The 22,484-nt window shown below is 30.7% G+C and overlaps 1 protein-coding gene across 1 annotated transcript; it reads left to right on the top strand.

Annotated features, from left to right (window-relative positions):
* The first annotated feature begins 18,097 nt into the window (after positions 1-18,097).
* Positions 18,098-21,281, top strand: LOC107896613 (acetate/butyrate--CoA ligase AAE7, peroxisomal). Its single transcript, XM_041103247.1, has 3 exons — positions 18,098-18,395; positions 19,322-19,912; positions 20,146-21,281. The coding sequence occupies exons 1-3, from the start codon at positions 18,183-18,185 to the stop codon at positions 21,040-21,042; spliced, it is 1,701 nt and encodes a 566-aa protein (XP_040959181.1). The 5' UTR covers positions 18,098-18,182; the 3' UTR covers positions 21,043-21,281.
* The last annotated feature ends 1,203 nt before the right edge of the window (positions 21,282-22,484 follow it).

Raw genomic sequence — 22,484 nt, 5'->3', positions numbered from 1 at the left:
GGGCCAATTTGACATTTCTACTGCGATTGATAAGTGCTTTTGAAAAGTTCAGTTTAGAAAAAGTACTTTTAGAAAGTGCAGCAGAAAAGTGTTGTGAAAAAGTGTGATTTTTTAATTTAAGGTGTTTGACTTTGTTCTCAAAAACTACGAAGGGAAGTTAAAAAAGTTCATTTTGGATGTAACAGCCCTATCCCATCTCCGTTGCGAAATTAGGGTTATAGAGCATTACAGTACAATTCGAACATTAAATCTCAAATAGAAACAAATAATCAATTTAATTTCTAACATTCATTTACACAATCCATTTATAAAATAATATACACTTAATGGCTTTAAATCGAGCTTACGGGACCCTAAAAATAATTTAGAAACATTCTAGGACCATTCTGAAAAAAACAGAAAATTTTAGAAAAATTTAAAAATTTTAGAAATAGGGGTCACATGGCCATGTGGCTCAGGGACATGGCCGTGTGGCCAACCGTGTGAGAAACCGTGTAACATTCAAAATAATTTCATTCTGTCATGTCGCAGGCCGTGTGCCAGACCGTGTATCAAAATACCCTCATATGACCGTGTTACAAGTCGTGTGTTAGACCGTGTTTAATTTGAAATAGGGACACACGGCCGTGTAGCACACTATTTTGTAATACACAGCCATGCAAAGAGACCATGTGCAGCACACGGTCGTGTGACAGCCCGTGTCTTAGACCATGTGCCCCTAATTGAACCTTCAAATGCAAGTTTACCAAATTAACTTACTTGGACTACAAGCAACCCTACATAACATCTTAATTTTCTTATTTATGTATTTATAATTTATGATTATAAAAATCCTATAAATAGAGGGCATATATAAACTTATAGCATTCAAGATAAAAAAATGTTACTCCCTAATATTGTGTCTTGAATTTATAACTATAAGAGTCATCAAAACACATCAAAATAAATCATTAGAGTAATAAAGTAGTGAATAATGAATCGAATTTACAATAATATTTTGGTAAAATGGGTGGAACTTGAAGTTAAATTTTCAAATTTTCTTTATTGTGATTAAATTGAAATTTTTGTGATCCAAGTTTTTCCTAATTATACAACATAAAATGATTAAATAAATAATTTAATTCAAACTAATAAATATAAAAAATAACCTATACATTTATACAAGTTGTGATGCAAAGCTGAAAGAGTCAAATTAGGCGACTTAGGATTTTTGTCTGCCTGTGATGAAGTAAAATGGAATTTCAACTTTCCCGAATGATAAGATGCCAATTTCGAACCCAATTGTTGTCTGTCTGGATGTAGTAAGTTCCAGTATTTACTCAAGTAGACGCTGGTTTACGCAATTTGAGAGAATAGTTATCACTTGGGGACGGAAAAGACCACCAACCGACAAGTTTTGAGTACATGAATCGAGTGTTTTTTTTAATCAGGTTTCCGGTGGACTGGTGTAAGGTCGGGTTTAGTGTGAAATCCCCCCATTTCGTGTTGTCCTTTTATATATTTAATATTAATTATATTAAAAAAATTAAAATTTATCACTACCAACCGCATTTACTTTCATCTCATACCAATTTATTTTCCCTATCTTTTTAATGTAAATCACACCGCATAGATATATATTAGCACACAAACATTCACAAAATTTTACTTAGGCATCTCAAGATTTGCTTTTGTTGTAAATCACAGTAGCTCCAAAAGTAAATCATGAACCCAACAAATTCAATGGGAAGTAGTGCCATTTTTTTTAAAATTAATTCATTACAATTTCAAAAAAATTAAACTCTGGTAGGATATACAATTATTTTTCAGTGCAGGTTCGAGGCAGGTTAACGTTTTTTTAAAGGTTGGGATCAGGTTGGGGCATGGTGGTAGAACATCATGCCAAGGATAACCAAAAATCCGCTCCCTTCTCTTACCATCACTATACTTAATCCTGAATATTTGATAATTCTTCAGAGATTAATATTTCACTAGTATGGTCTTCTCATTAGATTAATTATTTATTTCTTTTTATTAAATTATAAAGTAAAAGTTTAGAAGTTACAATATACTTTAAGTTTTTATACTTTTTATATATTTAGAATTTAGAATTTAATCTTTATATTTTTATTTCAAGAACTTAATCTCTCTACTTTTTGAAAATAAAAATTCAAATTTAATTATTAAAATTGTTAAAATGCTATTTTAATGAACCTAATATTAGCAAAAAAAAAATTTAACGTGCTAACAATTCTTAAAAAATCACATTAACATTTTAATTCGAATAAAATATTTAAACTAACCGGTAATATTATACAAATTGAAATGCCAAATCATACAAAAATTAAATCTTAAATTTTATAAAAATGTAGGAATCAAAACTAAATTTAAATCATTCTTACATAATCAAAGGGTTTAACCACTTCCTTATCATGTAAAAAACCAAAAACGGCAATGGACAAATGTCATGCAGGAAGGCTTTAGAGACTTCCTTTTCTATTTGGTAGTATAGATTATTATTACATTACATCTTCTTTGGCCAGAAGTATGGAACGTACAATATCTATACCGTAGTATTTCAAGCCATCAACCCAATCAAGAAATAATATAAAATTTAGTTTTTTTAAGAAGTGATAAACATTATTATAATTGTATTTTCTTATCTATAAAATGTTTAAATAAAACAATTAGAATTTACCATTAAAAACTAAATATCTAGGGATTAAACCCAAAATTAATTTATATCTAAATGATTTATCACTCCACCTATGATTCAATAGTTGAATAAATTTTATATAAATACATTTTTAATATAATTTTTTTCTTTACTTATATTCTCAGTGTTACTAATCTAATGTTTATTATCTATCTATCTATCTATAATCGAGAAAGAATTGTATGAAATTATGATACCACGCCATTCCTATCCAGTTTCAATAGGAGAATGACAAATTAGATTTTTTCTCTTGATTTTCAGATTTTTCCTCCTCAAAAAATTTAAATCGAACTAAAAATGCTAAAAATCAGGAGGAAAAATCTGGTTTGTAATTCTCATATTGGAAAGTGAAAAGGATGACATGGAATCACAGTTTCACACAATCCTTTCTCGTCTATAATATTATTAAAGGGTTGACTAAGTCTAGTATCACTCGACTTGATGACAATAAGCAAAAGTAGACTCTCAAGCGAATAAGCAACGAACGAATAGAAACCCACAATAAAGCAAATGTAGACCAAGTGTTTGAATAAATGCTCTCAAAATGTTCTATTACTTTGAATAAATTACACTGAGTGCAAAATGGAATGATTACAAACAAGGGAGAATACCTCTATTTATAGTTAAGCACCCATCACATCCAATAGTACAATTTAAATTACATTGAAGATCAAGGTGAGATCTAATGTAGATCCAACTTTCTATTCACTCATGGGATCTGGGCGATCCGAGGGGGACCACCGTGACTCCTCTTTTCTTAATAATCCTTATATCTTTTTCGGTGTATGGATAACTATCTCTTGAGCACATGTTTAGGTTCGGCCTTAATGGGAAAATAAAATGGAACACCTAATAACGTATCTGAATCTTCTTCCATAATGGTACGGAACAATAGTATCATTGGAGCCTATCTATAATATTAGAGTCTTAAGGAATTTAAACTCTATATAATCTTATCCCTTAGGATTACAAATATTCACCATGGTAACTCTAGTTTTACTAAAGTGTTTCATTGGGCCACCAATATTTTAAGTAGATGGGATTCTTAATGTGTTCCACGAATCAGGCCAATTTATGTGAGTTAAATGAGCCTCATTTGATCAATTGACCTCTATGGCCAATTCTATGCACAATGCTCACGGGCTTTCACCTATGACCCGTGAAAATTTCCCCCACCTATTCTCATGACACCCTTATTGCGTTTTTGAAATAACACTAGTTTAACTCATCCAAGAACTTCTTAAATGTCATGGCTGATTCCCAACTAGTCTCTGTATTGGGTAGTTCCTTTCCTTAGAACATGTTCGAAAATAGTTTTCTTGCATGGTGAAAAATAAAAATTTAAAAAATTGACCCGTTTTGTGATATTTATAGCAATAAACCCTAAGCCGAAACTGTACCTATGTTTTCGAATAAACGAATCCTTGTCGTTCTCGGCTTTCAACCAAATGGTCTTCTCCACTATTCTTGTACCATGAATTTCTTCGAGTTTGGGTTCGAACAATTCAAATCGAACACAAAAAATAGAAATAGTTTTTTTTCTTTTGGGGTTAAAACAAAAAATTCTCTCTTTAGATAGAAATCAGCAGAATCATTATTCCGAAAAATATATTTATTTCTTAGATAATAGAAGTCTCTCTATTTTCGGGTAGAATAATTATATTTAAAAGATGTGTAAATAGCCCTACCGGTACCATCTATTTATAAGAAGAGAATGTAGAACCCTTGTTGAATTGTAGAAGTTTATTTCAACTAGAAAATTAACTTCCTACTTAGAGGAGTGGGGTGGGCGCATCCCCTAGTATTCTTACTAGGGTTGCTACCCCTTCATATTCCAAGAAGGGATTTTCGGTCTCTCTCACGTTAGGTCTAATTACGAGTGCTTCCCAAACTTTTCGACCCAGTACTTTATAATTTGATCCAACCCAATTAGGTTTTTCTATTTCCGAAGATAAACTTCAATATATTTATATTAAATGATTTTCTCACCCCAATTTACCCCCAATAAAATTATGATGATTTTACCCCTGGTAAAATTTCTGAAAATGTATTTATATTTCATAATTAAACTTGTTCACTATAATCGAATGGTTTATTTTCAATTTTCAAGCTTTGAAATAACTCAAAAACATAAACTCAATCTTATGATCATTTTTGAGAAATTATTGTTCATTTCGCATTTCGCATTTCGCATTTTCATTTTCATTCCCATTTCTATTTCCATCTTCATTTTGGAGAAAACCACATTCATTTCCAAATGATTTCATTTCTACATTTTCATTTTCATTTTGGATAAAACCTTAATCATTTCCAAATGTCTCCTATTTCTCCATTTCTATTTATTTCTGCTCATTTGATTCAACATGTAATTCATTTCTAGTTTCAACGAGTTAGCGGAGGGACCGATTGGACATATGCAGTTGAGACTCAAACGATTTATAATTAAGTTCCAATTTTTGCCTATTAATTATAAATTCATTTAGTCACTAAGTCATTCTACTATAGTATCGTGACTGAGCACTCTCCAATGGCATACCATTATGAAAACAACTTGATTAGTGTTCGTCCAATGATCTTGTCATAAGTGTGTTGCCCTCATAGGATATCCTTAATCTCTTTGGGATAATATTCGTTCTCCTAATATGATAAAATTTTATCTCATGGTAACCATTACATCTTCTTTCATGAAAAGTCAATCACTATCAAATAGTGATCAAGTCATCCATCACAAAGGCAAATGACTCGTAACCACTTTTACTTTTCATCAACCATGTAATTCCAATGAGAGGATATCATTTACCCATGTCTCGGGCTATGAATCCCACTATTGTGAATGGTGCTACATGCTGTAGAAGTCGTCCACCCAACACACAAGCTTTTGGTTCCTTATCTATTCGAGCTCAGGATTTCACTTCATCAAAGTGTACGATTCACACATACATAGTCCATCATCCATTTAGGATTTAGGTATGTCACACTATGAACGTCACAAGTGAATAAATCCATAATTAGATTCATAATCTATTCTTCTTGGGTCCATTTCGATGTACTGTCAGTCCAGTCAGTCACATCTATGTCTTTATATTCTGAAAGTCATCCGTTCCGATGCCCAAGATAAAGCATCTCTCTAATTGGACTTGATAGACAATATATTAGTCTTTCAATCGGTTTGATCAATTCTGATTAGACTAAGGACATGTTTAGGTTCGTCTACTAATATAAGTTGTCTTTTTGTATTACGATCCGACCACATAATACCACTTAGTATTAGTTAAACATTAGGCAATTAGTGAGTAACATTTGCTTTTATTTTGCTTTGCTTGCAAAAAACTTGTGAGGACAATATATAAACTATTAATGTAATTCATGAATAATTTTATTAACCAATCTGTTCAAAAAATTACAAGTGTACATAGACGAAAATACTACACTTAGGGCACCAAATCCAATAGAACATTTACCTCTTCTTATGTTTTCATTGTCGTCTAACTCAAACTATTCCTCCCATTTTTACACTTCATTTGCAAGAGCCTACCACTCCTACTTGCCCCCATTGTGACTTTCCTCGATCAGGGATCCCTTTGATCCATGCAAATAGGCTTTGTCATGCCCACATTGAATACTGGTTAACCTTGAGTATTGCCGCCAACTTCGGTTTGTAAGCCCATTGACTTACTTGCTTCAAAACTCTAAAAGGTCTTTTGTGTCTTTGCGAAAGAAATGGTAAGTCATAATGAAAAACACTAGATAAGTGTTTGCGATGTACCTCGCTTGTAGCATTTACTTGATTTAACTTCCCAGTTTGCACCACTTCTTTACTCGTGAAGTTAGATGCAAAACTCACCTGTCATAGGTGGTAGCCCCACTAATAACTCAATAGGCTGTTGAAAAAATTTGGTTATTTAAACTATTTTCAGTTACAACGAAAGTTTAAAATTTTTTAAAATCAATACGGTTTGTGATATTTATAGTAGTAAACATTTTCTCAAAAATTACCAATGTTTTGTGTGAGACAAATCCAAAACGTTCTCAGTTTTCAACCGAACGACCTTTTCCACTATCCTCCTACCTCAAATGACATCGAGTGTGGGTTCGAATAACAAGAACCAAACAAAAGAAACAAAAACGATTTATTACTTTTAATGGAAAAGTAATTCTTTCAATAGAAATCAGTATAAATTATTATTTTCAAAAAATAAAATTTAATTCTAAGAAAATAAAATTTTACTTCTTTCTGACATAAGAACAATATTTGCAACTTATGTGTTAATGGCTCTACCAGTGCCATCTATTTATAGAATGAGATAGGAGAATATTGGTTGAGTAAGTATAATACAATATATATTTAATAATAACTCTCTTTGTCTAACTAGAAAAAGGGGGTGACACACCCTAGATAAAAACACTAAGGTTGTTGTCCCTCATATGTAAAATGAGAGGAATTGGGCATCTCATGTATTAGGTCCAATTATATGTGCTTCTTAGACTTTTTATTCAACACTTTATAATTTAATCTAACTCAATATTTGTTTTCTGATCCCCAAAAAATATTATTTACTTAATTAATTTAATTAACTAAATTAATTTCTCAAGTAAATAATTTTCTCAACTTAGTTCTAATTCCGTCAAAGTAATGACGATTTTACTATAAAATAAAGTGACGATGATTTTACTATAAAAGAAACTAGGAGGAAATATATTTAATTTCCATATTCAATGGATCAATACTGAATAATTAATTTAATTCCACTTTTGAACTTAAATTATTTAATTAAAATTAATTAAATGATAATTTGAAAACATTAAATTAATTCTCAAGTCATTTTTAAACTCAGTGATAAATTTTATTCATTTGTGAATGTGACCCATTTCTCTAACTTCGTCATTTGTATTAATTTGCTTTTACATGTAATTCGTTTTTGGTTTCAAAGAAATTGCGGAGGGATCAATTGAACATATGTAATTAGGGCTCAAATAATTTATAATTAAATTTCAACTTTTCGCCTATTAATTATAAACTTATCTAGTCACGAAGTCATTCCACTATAGTCTCGTGACTAAGCTCTTCCTAATTACATACCATTATGAAAGCTACTTAATTAGTGTTTTTCCAATGACCTTGTCATCAGTGTATTACACTTATAGGATATCCTTAACCTATTTAGGATAAATTCGTTCTCCCAACATGTTCCTATTTTATCTTATGTTAATCATTACATCTTCCTTCATGAAAAGTCAATTACTATCAAACAGTAATTAAGTCATTTATCACAAAGTCAAACGACCAGTGGCTATGTTTAATTTTCATCTAATATGAAATATCAATGAGAGGATATCATTTACCCATTAATTAAGCTACGAATTTCACTATTGTGAATGATACTATATATTGCAGAAGTCGTATACTCAATGCACCAACTTTCGATTCCTTATCTATTTTAACTTAGGTTTTTACTTACATCAAATTATACGAGTCGCGTATACATAGTTCATCATCCACTAATGATTAAGGTATGTCACTCTATGAACGTCAAAAGTGAATAAAGCCATAAATTGATCTAGGATTTATTCTACTTGGGTATTGTCTAATGTGCTGTTAATCCAGTCAGTCACATTTGTCTTTATCTTCTAGGAGCCATCCGCTCTAATGCTCAAGACAAAGCATCTTCCAAATTGGACTTGATAGATGACATATTAGTCTTTCAATAGGTTTGCTCATTTTCGTTTAGACTAAATACATGTTTAGCTTCATCTACTAATACAAACCATCTTTCTGTATTACAATTCGGCCATGTAATATCGCTTAGTATTAGTTAAATTTTAGATAAATAGTAAGTCAATATTTGCTTCCATTTTGTTCTGCGTGCAAAAACTTTGAGGACAATATACAAAAGGTATTACTATAATTAATAGATATTTTTATTAAACAAGTGCCATCTTTTATAAGAAGAGAAGGTAGAACCATTGTTGAGTTTTCAAATAAAAAACAAAATCCTACTTAGAATAGGACTAAGGTAGACGACACACCCTAGTTTCCTACTAGAGTTACTGCCCCCTTCATGTCCATGTGTGGTTTTTAGGCCTCTCTCACTTTAGGTCCAATTACGAGTACTTCCTAGGCCTTTTTGACCTAGTACTCTGTAATGTGATCCAACCTGATTTAGTTTTTCTATTTCCCAAAATAAACTTTAATATTTATATATAAAATAATTTTTTCATCCCTATTTTACCCTTAGCAAAAATTTGACGATTTTACCTCTGGTAAAATTTTGATGATTTTTCCTCTAGAAAATTTTGAGAAAATATGTTCAATATTTTACAATTCAACATGTTCATTATGACCGAATGGTTTATTTTCATTTTTGGGCTTCAAAACAGTCCAAAAATATAAACTTATTCTTCCAATCATTTTTAAGTAATCCATATAGGATTGCAAATGGATTATTTCCATTTTCATTTTTATTTTCATTTCCATTTTCTGAAACCTATATTCACTTTCAAATGATTCCATTTCTCCATTTCGAAAAAAAGCATAACTATTCCTGAATGTTTCTCATTTCTCTTTTCCTATTCATTCCGTTCATTTCTATTCTAACACGAAATTCATTTATGGTTTCAATGAGCTAACGGAGGGATCAATTGGGCATATGTAGTTGAGGCTTAAATGATTTATAATTAAGTTCTGGCTTTTTGCCTATTGATTATATAAACTCATTTAGTCACGAAGTCATTCCACTATAGTATCGTGATTGAGCTCTCCCCAATGACATACCATTATGAAAGCAACTTGATCAATGCTCATCCAATGACCTTGTCATAAGTGTGTTACCCTCATAGGATATCCTTGATCTCTTTGGGTTAATATTCATTCTCTCAATGATCCTCATAGTAACCATTACATATTTCTTCATAAAAAGTCAATCACTATTAAATAGTGATTAAGTCATTCATCACAAAGACAGACAACCCGTGGTCACGTTTACTTTTCATCAACCATGTAATGCAAATGAGAGGATATCATTTACCCATGTTTTGGGATATGAATTCCACTATTGTGAATGACGCTACATATTACAAAAGTTGTACACCAAACACACTAGCTTTCGGTTCCTTATCTATTCGGACTCAGGATTTTACTTACATCAAAGTGTATGAGTCATGCATACATAGTCTGCCATGCACTCAGGATTTAGGTATGCCATACTATGAACGTCACAAGTGAATAAATTCATAAACCGATTTAGGATCTATTTTGCTTGGGTCCTGTCTGATGTACTGTTAGTCTAGTCAGTCACATTTATGTCTTTATCTTTTTGGAGTCATCTGCTCTGATGCCCAAGATAAGACATCTCTCAAATTGGATTTGATAGACGACATATTAGTCTTTCAATTGGTTTGCTCATTTACCTTAATGACATAATCTACAATGTCCATTACATGAAAGTACAATCCTATCCTCCAAACTAAGTTGTCCACATTCCTCGTGGATCTTGTCTTCTTAAACTTTTTCGATTTGGGAACATCCATCTTACGTTTGGGTGTTGCCCTCAACATTTTTTTTTCTCACGATAGCTCTGCACACAAAATCTTTTTTTCGCTGAACCTAAATATCAGGATGTCACACCATCATCTCACATCATACACAGTACAAATGAGCTTTTTATTAAAAAAAGTCTTTCATTTTAACATATGCACGAGTTTTGAGTCAAACTTACTCTAATCATCCTTATTATAGACTAAACATACATCAAATAGTCTTATAAATATAATTGAACATGCATAGGGTTCATTTAGCAAAATTCCAAAACATGTAGATATCGATACTAGAACATGGGTATTAATATTTTCCTTACTCGGCATCGATACTGATTGGAAAATCGGTACCAAAACAATATTCTGTTTCTCGTCTAAAAATCAAATCCCAAAAAATACCGGTACATTTTTTAAAGTATGGATTATTTTACCCAAAGTATCAATACTCATAATAAGCTATCGATACCAAATTACAATACCGACTTCTTGTACAATAAAATATCACAGAGGTATCATTTCTAAAACTCGAATATCGATACCTCTGCTCCAGACACAAAAAATACAACATAATAAGACAAATAATCCATCCCAATCATAAATCATTCAACATGTAACTAATACCTCGTCAAATAAACATCAAAATGACCACAATAATAGTTCAATCGTCGAAAACATGTCCAAGTAACCAAGCGACATAACAAGAAAAATATCCATAAATCCTAAGAACTAATAAACTATGAAAATAACCAAAATATCATGGCAACACTTATGCAATAGTTCTACCACATTGCTTTTATTTCCCAAATTAAAAACAAATAATAAATCACCTATGAAGTATTACTAGAGACTCGCTTGGATCAATCCCTTGGAACTACACAGCTCACACCGAAACACTACTAATCTGCAATGGATTAAAAGGAGTGGGTGAGCTTTACAAGCTCATTGAATGATCAGAATAACTACCATGCAAACATGTCATCATGCATTAAGGAAACAACCACGTAGCACAACAACAATCCCAACTTTAATGTCATATTATACTTAGTCATATTTAACTTATTGGCTCATTTACATATTTTCACATTCATGTTTAAGCATATAACACATTACACATAAACACAATTAAAGATAATTTGACATTTGAGCTATGAAACGTAAAAGTGGGCTCCATCACCACTCATCGGGTACATGGATCTCTAACACACCAAATGACTCATAGAGTCGAACATATCCCAAAAAGTAAACCCTATAGCTAACACTCTCCATCACACCAAACATGTCTCATTGAATGGAGCTTAGCTTGCATTTCCTTATCTATCCGACATGTCAACGCCCAAATCACATAACACATATCGGTGAGTACTCACAATCTTATGGCATGCCAACTATATCTAATGGTCTCAAGTTCACAAGGCCAAAATATTCGTTATTAACACACATTTACTTACCGTTCACCGCACTTATTTACTGCAAATATCACATTATAACACAACATTATGACTGTCATCTAGCATGTATAGCATGCTTACATTTGCACTTTCTCAAAGGTAATCATGAGCACATATCACATAATATAACATCTCATCTCAGTTCATAATTTTACAATCAACAAGTTATATTAAATTAAGAGTACGATAAAGCTTACACTCAGAATTTAGAGTAGGGTTTAGGCTACATCTAAATTCCCAATTAATGCAATGAATCGTGTCCACAAGCAACTATTCTAAACACTCACCAATTACACTTTCGCCGAAAAGCCGAAAGCTCAAACTAGCCTTTCTTTAACTTGTAGAAGGTCCTAATGAATTCAAAGCTTCAACACATTAAATCACACAACAACACAATCAAAAATCAGCTAAGGACTCAACTCAAGCTATCAAAAACATAAGCCTAAGCTAAGTTCTCAAGTAATTGAAACCTTCGACATATCAAACTTAAATTCTAAATGTCTCGTTCTATACTTAATCTTTTCGTCTAAAATTGATTTCGTTCATCTATTTATTCACCTACGGTTAATTCTCAACCTTTAAATTACGCAAAACTACTCAATTTATGGTATCAAAATTTTCAACATGTTTATGACAATTTCCATAAAAATCCATTAAAACATTATAAATATTTAACGAAACTTCAAAGTAAGTTTAGAAACCTTTTAATCATGTCAAAACTAATTGAATAGCACTTTGAAACCATGTTTTTACCCAAAATCCTAAAATCCACCATTAACAACCCAATTTTCGGCTTTTATTTAAAACATGCGATTTATTAGCTAAAAACTCAATTTAAAGAATCAAATAACATCAAAAACAAATAAGGAATCAAATTGTTCCCTTAGTTGACAAAAAACTGAACATTTGATCAAAAACCCGAAAACCCCGATAGTTAAGCAATAGAGAAATCTATGGTATTTTTCTTGAAAAACTATGGAGATTTATGACATAGGAAATGATAGAAATCTAAGGAATTAAGTTTGGGAATCAAAATTAAATTAGAGGAGCTTTGGAATATAATGGACAGCAAAACAAAAATATGGAGAAGAGACTCAAGTGAGTTTTATAAAGATGAAGGGGGAAAATAAGGTGAAAAGGTAAAATTTGGTTTAATTGCCTTTTAAAAACTCATAATTTAGATTCTTTTACAAATTAGTCGTTATTTCAAAATTGAAAGTCTTTTGAACATTATTTTCAACAATTATTTTAATTTTCAAAATTCCATAGACAAAAACATTTTTGAATATCATGCTTACGAAATTCCCGAGCACACTAGAGCTAAAATCCCTAAAATACCCCTAAAACTCTTAGGCCCAATTTTGGGGTGTGACAGGGAGCATCATTCTTCTCAATCAACTTATTATTAGTGGAGTGGAGTGCCCTTTATATCTCATCCATATTCATGTTAATGGCATCCAACACATATTATTTGAGTTGATCTTTCCACGATTCCAACCCTATGGTATGTCCCTCAGCTATCTCAAGACTTTCCTTTATACCACTTACGAATACCTCGAGATTGGTCACTTGACATTCTAAAGCTGATAGCACATCCTTCGATCTGCTCGCTTTCTTGGCCTCTCCATGGGTCTCCCTCAGTTCAATCTGATCATGTACTTCTTTCCCCATCTAACTTAACACATTCAAACCTTGGCTCTAAATACCAACTGTCATGGGGCTAGAACTTTAGTATAGCAAAATCGTGCGGCCTTAGGCGATTTTTTTTGCTTCAAATCTGCTTAAGTCAGCCTAGCTTTAGAAAGGTAAGATTTCTCAAAGGAAATTCTCTAAGGCACCAAAAACAAGTGGAAACAAACTTTCAAGCGAAAAAGTAATAAACGAAAAGAAAAGCCACAAGAAAAGAAATGCACATCAAGTGTTTGAGTAAATGCTCTCAAAGTATTATATTATTTTGAATGAATTACATTGAGTATAAAATGGAATGGCTACAAATAAGGGGGAATACCCCTATTTATAGTAGAGCTCCCTTAGATCCAATGGTACACTTTAAATTACATCAACTGTCGAGATTAAAGCCTATCTAAAAGATGAGAATCCCAATGGATTTAAACTCTATATAACATTATCCCTTAGGATTACCAATATTCATCATGATAACTCTAGTTTTATTGTATTATTTCATTGGGTCAGCAAGACTTCAAGTAGATGTGTTTCTCCACGTGTTCTACAAATCGAGATGTGCGTCATTTAATCAATTGACCTCTATAAGCAACTTTATATGAAATGATCACGAGTTTTAATCTGCAACCAATGACACTAAACTACTTTTTCCTTTTTATTTGACTCCAAAAATCTACCCATTAAGAGTTTATTTTATCTATAATAATAACTATCCTTAAAACCAATCATTTACTTAAAAATAGTGTTTTTGATCTATAGTAACAACAATCTAAATACTGTTATTTAAACCCATCCACTTGTCCTCTTAACTGTTGTATTCACCAACTGTGGATATCTACCCAAAAAGAAAATTTAAAGCCTCTGCTTTAATTTCAAAGTTTCATTGGCTTGCGCTTTATTTATATGTAAACAAAAAAAAAAACATAAAACTTATAAATACTGGATTTGATATGTGGGTGAGAAAATAATTTTATATTTAATCTCATGTTATAATTGTTGATACGTATATTTATTCGCTTGTGAGTATACAGTGAAACTTATAAAGAAATAAATCTGTGGGCGAATAGGAATTGGTTAGCCTCACACAGCTTTGATGTGATGTGATTGTTGTAACTATTTGCCTTTAACTTCGATTTTAATCTGTTCATTCATCAATTTTGTTGATTTGTAATATAAAAATAATTATGTTATTTTTATTTAAAAACTACAATAATAGTGTAGAAAAAAAGATAACCATATATATTAAATTATGTGAGGAAAAATTATATAAAATTTATAAAACCAACACCAAGGATCAAACCGCTTATCCATTTTAAGATTTATTTAAAATTTAATTTAAAAATAAAATTATAAAAAATAGAAGACGTACATGTTATTATAATAAAATGTTAAATTATTTAATGTTGCATATATAAAATTTTAAATAAACATAGAATTATTTAATTTTACAAAAATAGAAAATAAGATTAAGTACAATAAACAATTCAGACTTTATATTTAATATTGTAATCACCCAATTTTTTTTATTTTATTTTATTAACATATAATGAAAAATATTAGTACAATTTCTACCAAAAAAATCAATTACAAGTGTTAATCAATTTAATATATCAAATTATTATTATTTAAATAAAATATTGTTAGGACTAAATATAATTTTACTATACAACAATATTAGTAAAATTAGCCATTATACAATCAGCTGGTGAAAATTTTAAAAATATTTACAAAATAATAATAATAATAAGATGGATTTTAGTAATTTATTTTTAGATAAGGAAGTTTTTTTTAAGTGGGTAGTTTATTTTAAAAAAAGTTATTTCTAGTCTGCAATTTTTTAAATACAATAATTATTTTAATGTCATTTTTAAAATAAAATTTTAAAGTAAAATATTAATTATTCTTAACTTAATCTAATATAATTTTCATAAAAAAATTCATCTAAGATCACATACTAAAGTTGATTTTTTATTTTATTTTACATTTGTCTAATTGATTTGATATTCAGTTGATTTACGACATTAAATCAATTAGCATTTTTAAAATTAGAGTGAGCGTTTAATCAAATTGAGCCGAATTGATAAAAAAGATATTCAAGTTAAAGGTTGACGAATCCTATTTTACTAACTAAACTTATTTTAAAATTTTTGTGAATTTAATTGAATGAAATGAAATACGAGTCAAGTCGAATAAAATTGTTCAAGTTAAATTAAAAAAATAAACAAGTCAAATTAAAACTTTATTGCCGATATGATTAAATTCCAAATTAGAGCACATAAATTTAAGACAACTTCTTTTAAAGCAAAATAAGAGAAAAATGAAAGAATTTAAAATTTTATAAAAGTAATTTTTATTTTATATCTTTTTTTTAATTTTGAATATTATATTTGAAATTTTTTAATAATAATATAGATAAAATAATTGCAGAAATTTAATTATTATAAAAATGTTATAATATATTTATTTATAAAAGCTTATGGTCAAGAAGTATGTACATAATTTATTTATGTGTTCATGTTATATATTACAGAAATACTATACTTACACATAAAAAAAATGTTATAATTTTTCAATTATAATTTATTTATAAAAAAATAACTTCCTAAAATTATTGCAAAAAAAAGTATTATTCATGAAAGTTGTTATGAAAGTTATTTGACAATTTATAAAATATTTTTTTTATAAAAGTTATATATTATGAATTTTATATTATTTTGACTTAATTTACATATTATAAAAAGGGATATAGTGAGTGCTTTTTCAAATTAAATTTATATAAAATTTAATAATTAAAGCAACATACTATTTGGACTTTGAACCCAAATATTATAAAGCTGGTACTAATTGTGCAAATACAAAAAATTTTCTTGCATCATATCGTAGGGTATAATACAATTTAAGGGAATGATGTTAGAAATAAGTACCATAAATAACTCACTAACTCTTTAATTTGATACATTTAAGATTTTGAAATATGGTTGAGAAGGCGGTTGTTGTTTTAAAAAATATTTTCCATATTAACAATATCACCTTAGTATAATATAAAAAAACAAGGCTGAGTCATACTAATATGTTGCATATTTCATAACTTGAATTATAGGCAGAATTGAGATTATTCATACTTCAAAGATTACATAGAAAAAATAGATCTTAATAATCTTAATGACATAAATTCAAATTCAGATGATGATAATGAATATATGTTAAATATTAAAGATGAAATGACCCAACAAATATGCATTAGAATAATTAGATAAAATTGCGAATTGAGTGAAAAAATTTCGAGTTAATCGAGTTGACTAGTCATATTTTATCATATTAACTCGATTTACATTTTTTTAATCGAGTTGAGTAAAATGAAATTCAAGTCGAGTCGAATCAAATCAAATAAAATCGAGCGAAATTGTTCGAGTTAAATTAAAAAATTAAACATATCAAATTAAAATTTTATTATAGTATAACTAATCCCATGTTATAGCACATAAATTTGAAGCCATATATATTTAAAAACTTTTTCAAAACAAAATAATAAAAAATAATATATTTTAGTATGATAAACTTGAATCATTAATTCATTAATTTAGGTCCCTAAAAGTATTATTTTAGAAATTTTTTAAAATTTTAACCTTCTTTATATATTCTTTAGAATTTTTTTTAAAATTTTTAAATTTTTTAAAAATATGTATATTTAGAATTTTTATAAATATTTTGAAATTTAAAAATTATTTTGAATTTATTTTGTAATATTTGTTTGAGAGAGAGACCAATTTGCTCATTTTCAAAATTGATAGTGACCAAAGGGGTATTTGCACCGATATATTATTCGAATTGTAAAATTTAACTTGACTCGAACTCAAAACTCAAAATATTTATTTGAGTTGACTCGAATAACTCAAACAATTTGATTCGGTTAATTCAAAATTTGATTTTTATTTTATTTTATCGAATCGAGTGTTGCTTACCCTATTATCAATTCCTCTTTTTATATTAACATAATGCATATGGTGATCTGATTTTAGTTTTGGTTACATGTTCATACTAATATTTTTATGGTAATTAATATTTTTTAAAATATAAAATATATAACTGTGTAATTATAATTTGTATTACCAAAAATGATATATAAAATTACAATGTAAATTACACTCTATCAAAAATAATAATTTTGTTATTATTTGTAACACATCTACCAAATATAAAGACATCTAAAAAATTATAATTATTTGTAATTATGGCTATAAATGGTAAAATTTATTACCATCAATGCATATCTTAATGACGGTTTGGGATAAGCATCAAATATTTCCATTTTTGATCCCTTAGAGTAGGAACTTTCTTTTCTAAAATTATAAACCCATAGATACACTGTATATGTAAAAACAAGGAAAAAAATATTTGTTTTACACTAAAAAGTTCGAAAATATATTATTTTGATAATTCACATTCTTTTTTTCTATAAGAGAGAAAAAGAAAGGTAAAATTGTATTCTCAATCCTTGTAGTTTGAAATTTAATCTTATATTAAAAAAATTAAAGCAGTAGTTTTACCATTTAAAAATCTTTAATATATTCATGCAAATTCTGAACTCAAATAATAAGCACACCTTTTTCAACTCAATAAATATACCTTAAAATAATTATTTTTAAATATAAAAATTTCGCCAATATATTTTAACAGAAAATCTACGTGGCGGTTTCGGACAATTCCTACTATAAATACTGACTTTCGAATGAATCACTTTTTCAGCTTCGAAACCTCAGCATTGAAATTTTTTTTCATTTTTGGATAAACAGGAAGGAGACGGAGAGGGAGTATCGACGGTGATGGAGATGCGAGACATCGATGACCTTCCAAAGAACGCCGCCAACTACATGGCTTTGACGCCGTTGTGGTTCTTGGAACGAGCCGCCACGGTTCATCCCACCAGAAAAGCGGTGATCCATGGATCTCGAACGTACACGTGGCTCCAAACTTACCAGCGTTGCCGTCGCTTGGCTTCAGCTCTTTCGAAACGCTCCATCGGCGTTGGTAGCTCGGTAATCAGATTTTTTTCCATCGCCTATCATCATTATTAACGATAACGATAGAAAAAATTCGGATAAAGTGAAATCTGTCTGTTTTTAACCTTTTTTTGCTTGCTGAGTTGAATCAAGAGAACTAACTTTAAAAAAAGAAAAAGACAAAAAAAGGGAGAATTCTTTTCCTATTTCCTTGTCAAATTTAAAGTTTTTAGGTTTTATTAGTAAGCTTTTGTAGTATAACTATGCTCATAGATTTTGTATAGTGGAGTGGAGTTGGCCTAGATCTAGTAATTCTTGTATTTATCGGTGTGATTTGTAGACTAAGATATTTTATATTATTAATAATTATTCGGTTTGTATAGATTTTGAGACATTTCGTATATTTGTATCTTCTGATGTTTATATCTATGCTGTGAATGTTTAAGATATTATTATATTATATAAAATTTAATATATTAATAATTTGTATTATAATGATTTTTGAAACATTTTGTACATTTGTATCATGTCATGTTTGTCATAATGTTTTCATGGAATCGTGTTTAATATAGCCGGTCTCGTTGGTCCCATGCTGTTGTTCCATTACTTGTTATTATGGTATTATTAGTGGAATAAGATGGAAGGTTTTAATTTGGAAAAGAAGGATAGAAGGTTTACTGCTTTTAATGCTTGATGCGTGGCCCAAATTTGGTATGGGGATTGCCAGTTGTGTTAATCTATTGAATCTGGAATTTTAAGGTTTTCTTTTTGGTGGAATAGTTACGTACTGACTTCTTATATGTTTATACATAGTTGAGAAATCTGAGTATCATTTACTAGATTGAAAGCATATTAATTTCTGCTCCAGAGAATTGTGGATGGATTCTTTATATAATGACTGTCTTTTATGCAACTTAAATGGTTCTATTGCTTGTATTCATTTTTTTTTTAAAAATTGGCAGGTAGCCATAATTGCACCAAACGTTCCTGCTTTGTATGAAGCTCATTTTGGGATTCCGATGTCTGGTGCTGTTGTAAACACCATCAATATTCGCCTAAATGCATCAACCATTGCTTTCCTTTTGGGTCATTCACAATCCACCATCGTCATTGTGGACCAAGAGTTTTTCAATTTGGCGGAGGATGCTTTGAGAATCATGAAGGAGAAAAGCCAAAGCAATTTCAGGCCTCCGCTTGTTATTGTCATTGCTGACGGAAGCTGCAACCCGGAAACACTTGAGTATGCTTTGGGGCAAGGAGCCATTGAGTATGAGAAGTTCTTAGAAAGTGGTGACCCTGACTTTGCTTGGAAGCCTCCTCAAGATGAGTGGCAAAGCATTGCTTTGGGCTATACTTCCGGCACGACAGCCAGCCCAAAAGGGGTGTTATTACATCACCGAGGGGCATATCTAATGGCTTTGAGTAATCCTATTATATGGGAAATGAATGAAGGAGCTGTATACTTATGGACTCTGCCCATGTTCCATTGTAATGGTTGGTGTTTTCCTTGGACACTTGCAGCTGTTTGTGGAATTAACATATGCCTCCGACAGGTAATTTCTTGTCTAAATAATAGCTTATTGTTTCTTGGTGTGATTTTGTTGAAATTCTAAAGTGTTGGATTCAGTGTTCTGTTCTTGTGTATGTCATAATTTCAGTTCAGAGATTCAGACTTTCAGAAGTCTTTAGTCCATTATAAACAATGTGGATGCGAAAGTTGTGCGCTTTATCTATGATCATAGCTTAAACTTACTGATGCCCCTATTTGTTTCTTTCGTATCTGCAGGTAACAGCGAAGGGCATATACTCGGCCATCGCGAAGTACAGGGTGACTCACTTCTGTGCTGCACCTGTGGTTCTCAATTCCATAGTTAATGCCTCGCCTGAGGATACCATTCTGCCCCTCCCCCATGCTGTTCGTGTAATGACAGCTGGTGCAGCCCCACCCCCTTCTGTCCTTTCTGGAATGTCCCAGAAAGGTTTCCGAGTCACCCACACTTATGGTCTCTCCGAAACCTATGGTCCTTCTACAGTGTGTGCATGGAAGCCTGAATGGGACTCCCTACCACCTGAAACTCAAGCTCGTCTAAATGCACGTCAAGGTGTCCGATATGTTGGTTTAGAGTGCCTAGATGTCATTAGTACTCAAACTGGTCAGCCCGTACCTGCTGATGGAAAAACCATTGGAGAAATAGTGTTTCGCGGTAACATTGTGATGAAAGGCTACTTAAAGAACCCGAAAGCAAATGAGGAAACATTCGCAAATGGCTGGTTTCACTCTGGGGATCTGGGTGTGAAAAATCCAGATGGATACATTGAAATAAAAGATAGGTCGAAGGACATAATCATATCGGGAGGCGAAAACATCAGCAGCGTGGAAGTGGAAAACAATCTCTATTTGCACCCTGCAGTAATGGAGGCATCGGTGGTGGCAAGGGCGGACGAGCGGTGGGGAGAGTCACCTTGTGCTTTCGTGACCTTGAAGCCTGGGGTAGGCAAATCCGATGAACAGCGGTTAGCTGAAGACATAATGAAGTTCTGCAGGTCCAAGATGCCTGCATACTGGGTTCCAAAATCAGTGATATTTGGTCCGCTGCCAAAGACGGCCACAGGTAAGATTCAGAAGCATGTGCTAAGAGCCAAGGCAAAAGAGTTGGGACCCGTCAGGATGAGTAAGTTATAACTTGGCAAGTTCCAAAACTAAATGATTAGGCATCTAAATCTTGTTGTTATTAACATTAAAAAGAAGAAAAAAAATGTAGGGGATTCCTACTAGTAGTGTTGTATTTTGTACTGTTTGTGTAGGCTTGTAGCAGTATTTTATGAATAAATATTTCTGGTCAAGTAATGTTTTTGCCCAAGTGTCTGAATGTAATAATATATATTTGATTGAATGTGATAGATAAAGAATAATTAAAGTGATAGGAATGCTGTTATGAAATAATTTAGTAAGCTTGAAATACTATTTTTTAAAAGAATTGTAATGATATAAATAAAAATATAATTATTTTATGAGAGTTGGAATATATAATTATTAATTACATTAAACTTATTTAATTTTTGTTAATTGATATATTCGATAATTATTGTTAAATTAATACTTTTCTCTCGAAAACCTCTCCCCCTCAATTTCTCATTATCTTTTTGCCCACTGTTTCTCATGTCCCTACAATACCCAGAAATTAGAGCGAAAAAGAAATCAGTTCCTGCAAGTTAACCACCGTGACTATCGTCGCAATCCACCATCCGCCGCCGGTCAAATATCCAGAATGTAAATCAACCCCAAAGCTTTCTTCTATTTATGTTTCGACAAAAAATATGGAATTGGTACAAAATTAGGATTTAATATTCTGATTTTGGGATAAAATCCAGTAACGACTCGTTTATCTTTTTGGATAGGGAACAAAACACTCCTCTTTTCTTTGTTCTTATTGTGCGTGCAAAAGAGAGTTCTTTATAAAAAAAATTGGAAAATATTATTATATATATTTCTGAATTGTCCATTAAATGACGGGATATATAATAGGGAGGATATTTGTAAATTTATCATACTTGAATTTAAACTCGTACATTTGCTTTTAAATATGAATTTAAATAATAATATCTGAATTCCCTAAATAAAAAGAATTTGAAAATCAAGTAAAAAATGAAGTCCAATATTTAGATTTATAAAAGCAAAAGGAAAATCAATAGGCTTAGTATTTAGATTTTAAAAACATGGATTGGATTGGGATCTCATTTCAATAATATGAGGCTGCCTAGACGTGAAAGTTGAAAAGGCTTGTCTATTATGCTCACAGAAAGGCCTAGCCCGAAATGCTTAAATCCTAAAGAGCTGTGGATGTTTGGAATGCTTTATGAACAAGGTTTGGTACATGTTTTCATCACCATCAAGTTTGACTCATATCCTAAATTCTCAATATATTCAATGAAGTTGATACAAGCTATTCACATCTTAACAAATCTCTTGGGATTACATGGAAAACTCTATGCACCATAGAGTCATTGGAATATCATTTTTGTTCTGTCCAACTTCTATATTTGCAAGTAAAACCGAGCAGTGTTAATTGCCTCAAGCATGGGTGATGAACAAAACATAAAAATAATGAACACAATCATATGTTT

The sequence above is a fragment of the Gossypium hirsutum genome, chromosome D10 (assembly GCF_007990345.1).
Source record: "Gossypium hirsutum isolate 1008001.06 chromosome D10, Gossypium_hirsutum_v2.1, whole genome shotgun sequence".
Classification (NCBI taxonomy): Eukaryota; Viridiplantae; Streptophyta; class Magnoliopsida; order Malvales; family Malvaceae; genus Gossypium; species Gossypium hirsutum.
The sequence above is the reverse complement of the archived record's forward strand: the minus strand, read 5'-3'. Positions and strand labels throughout refer to the sequence as shown.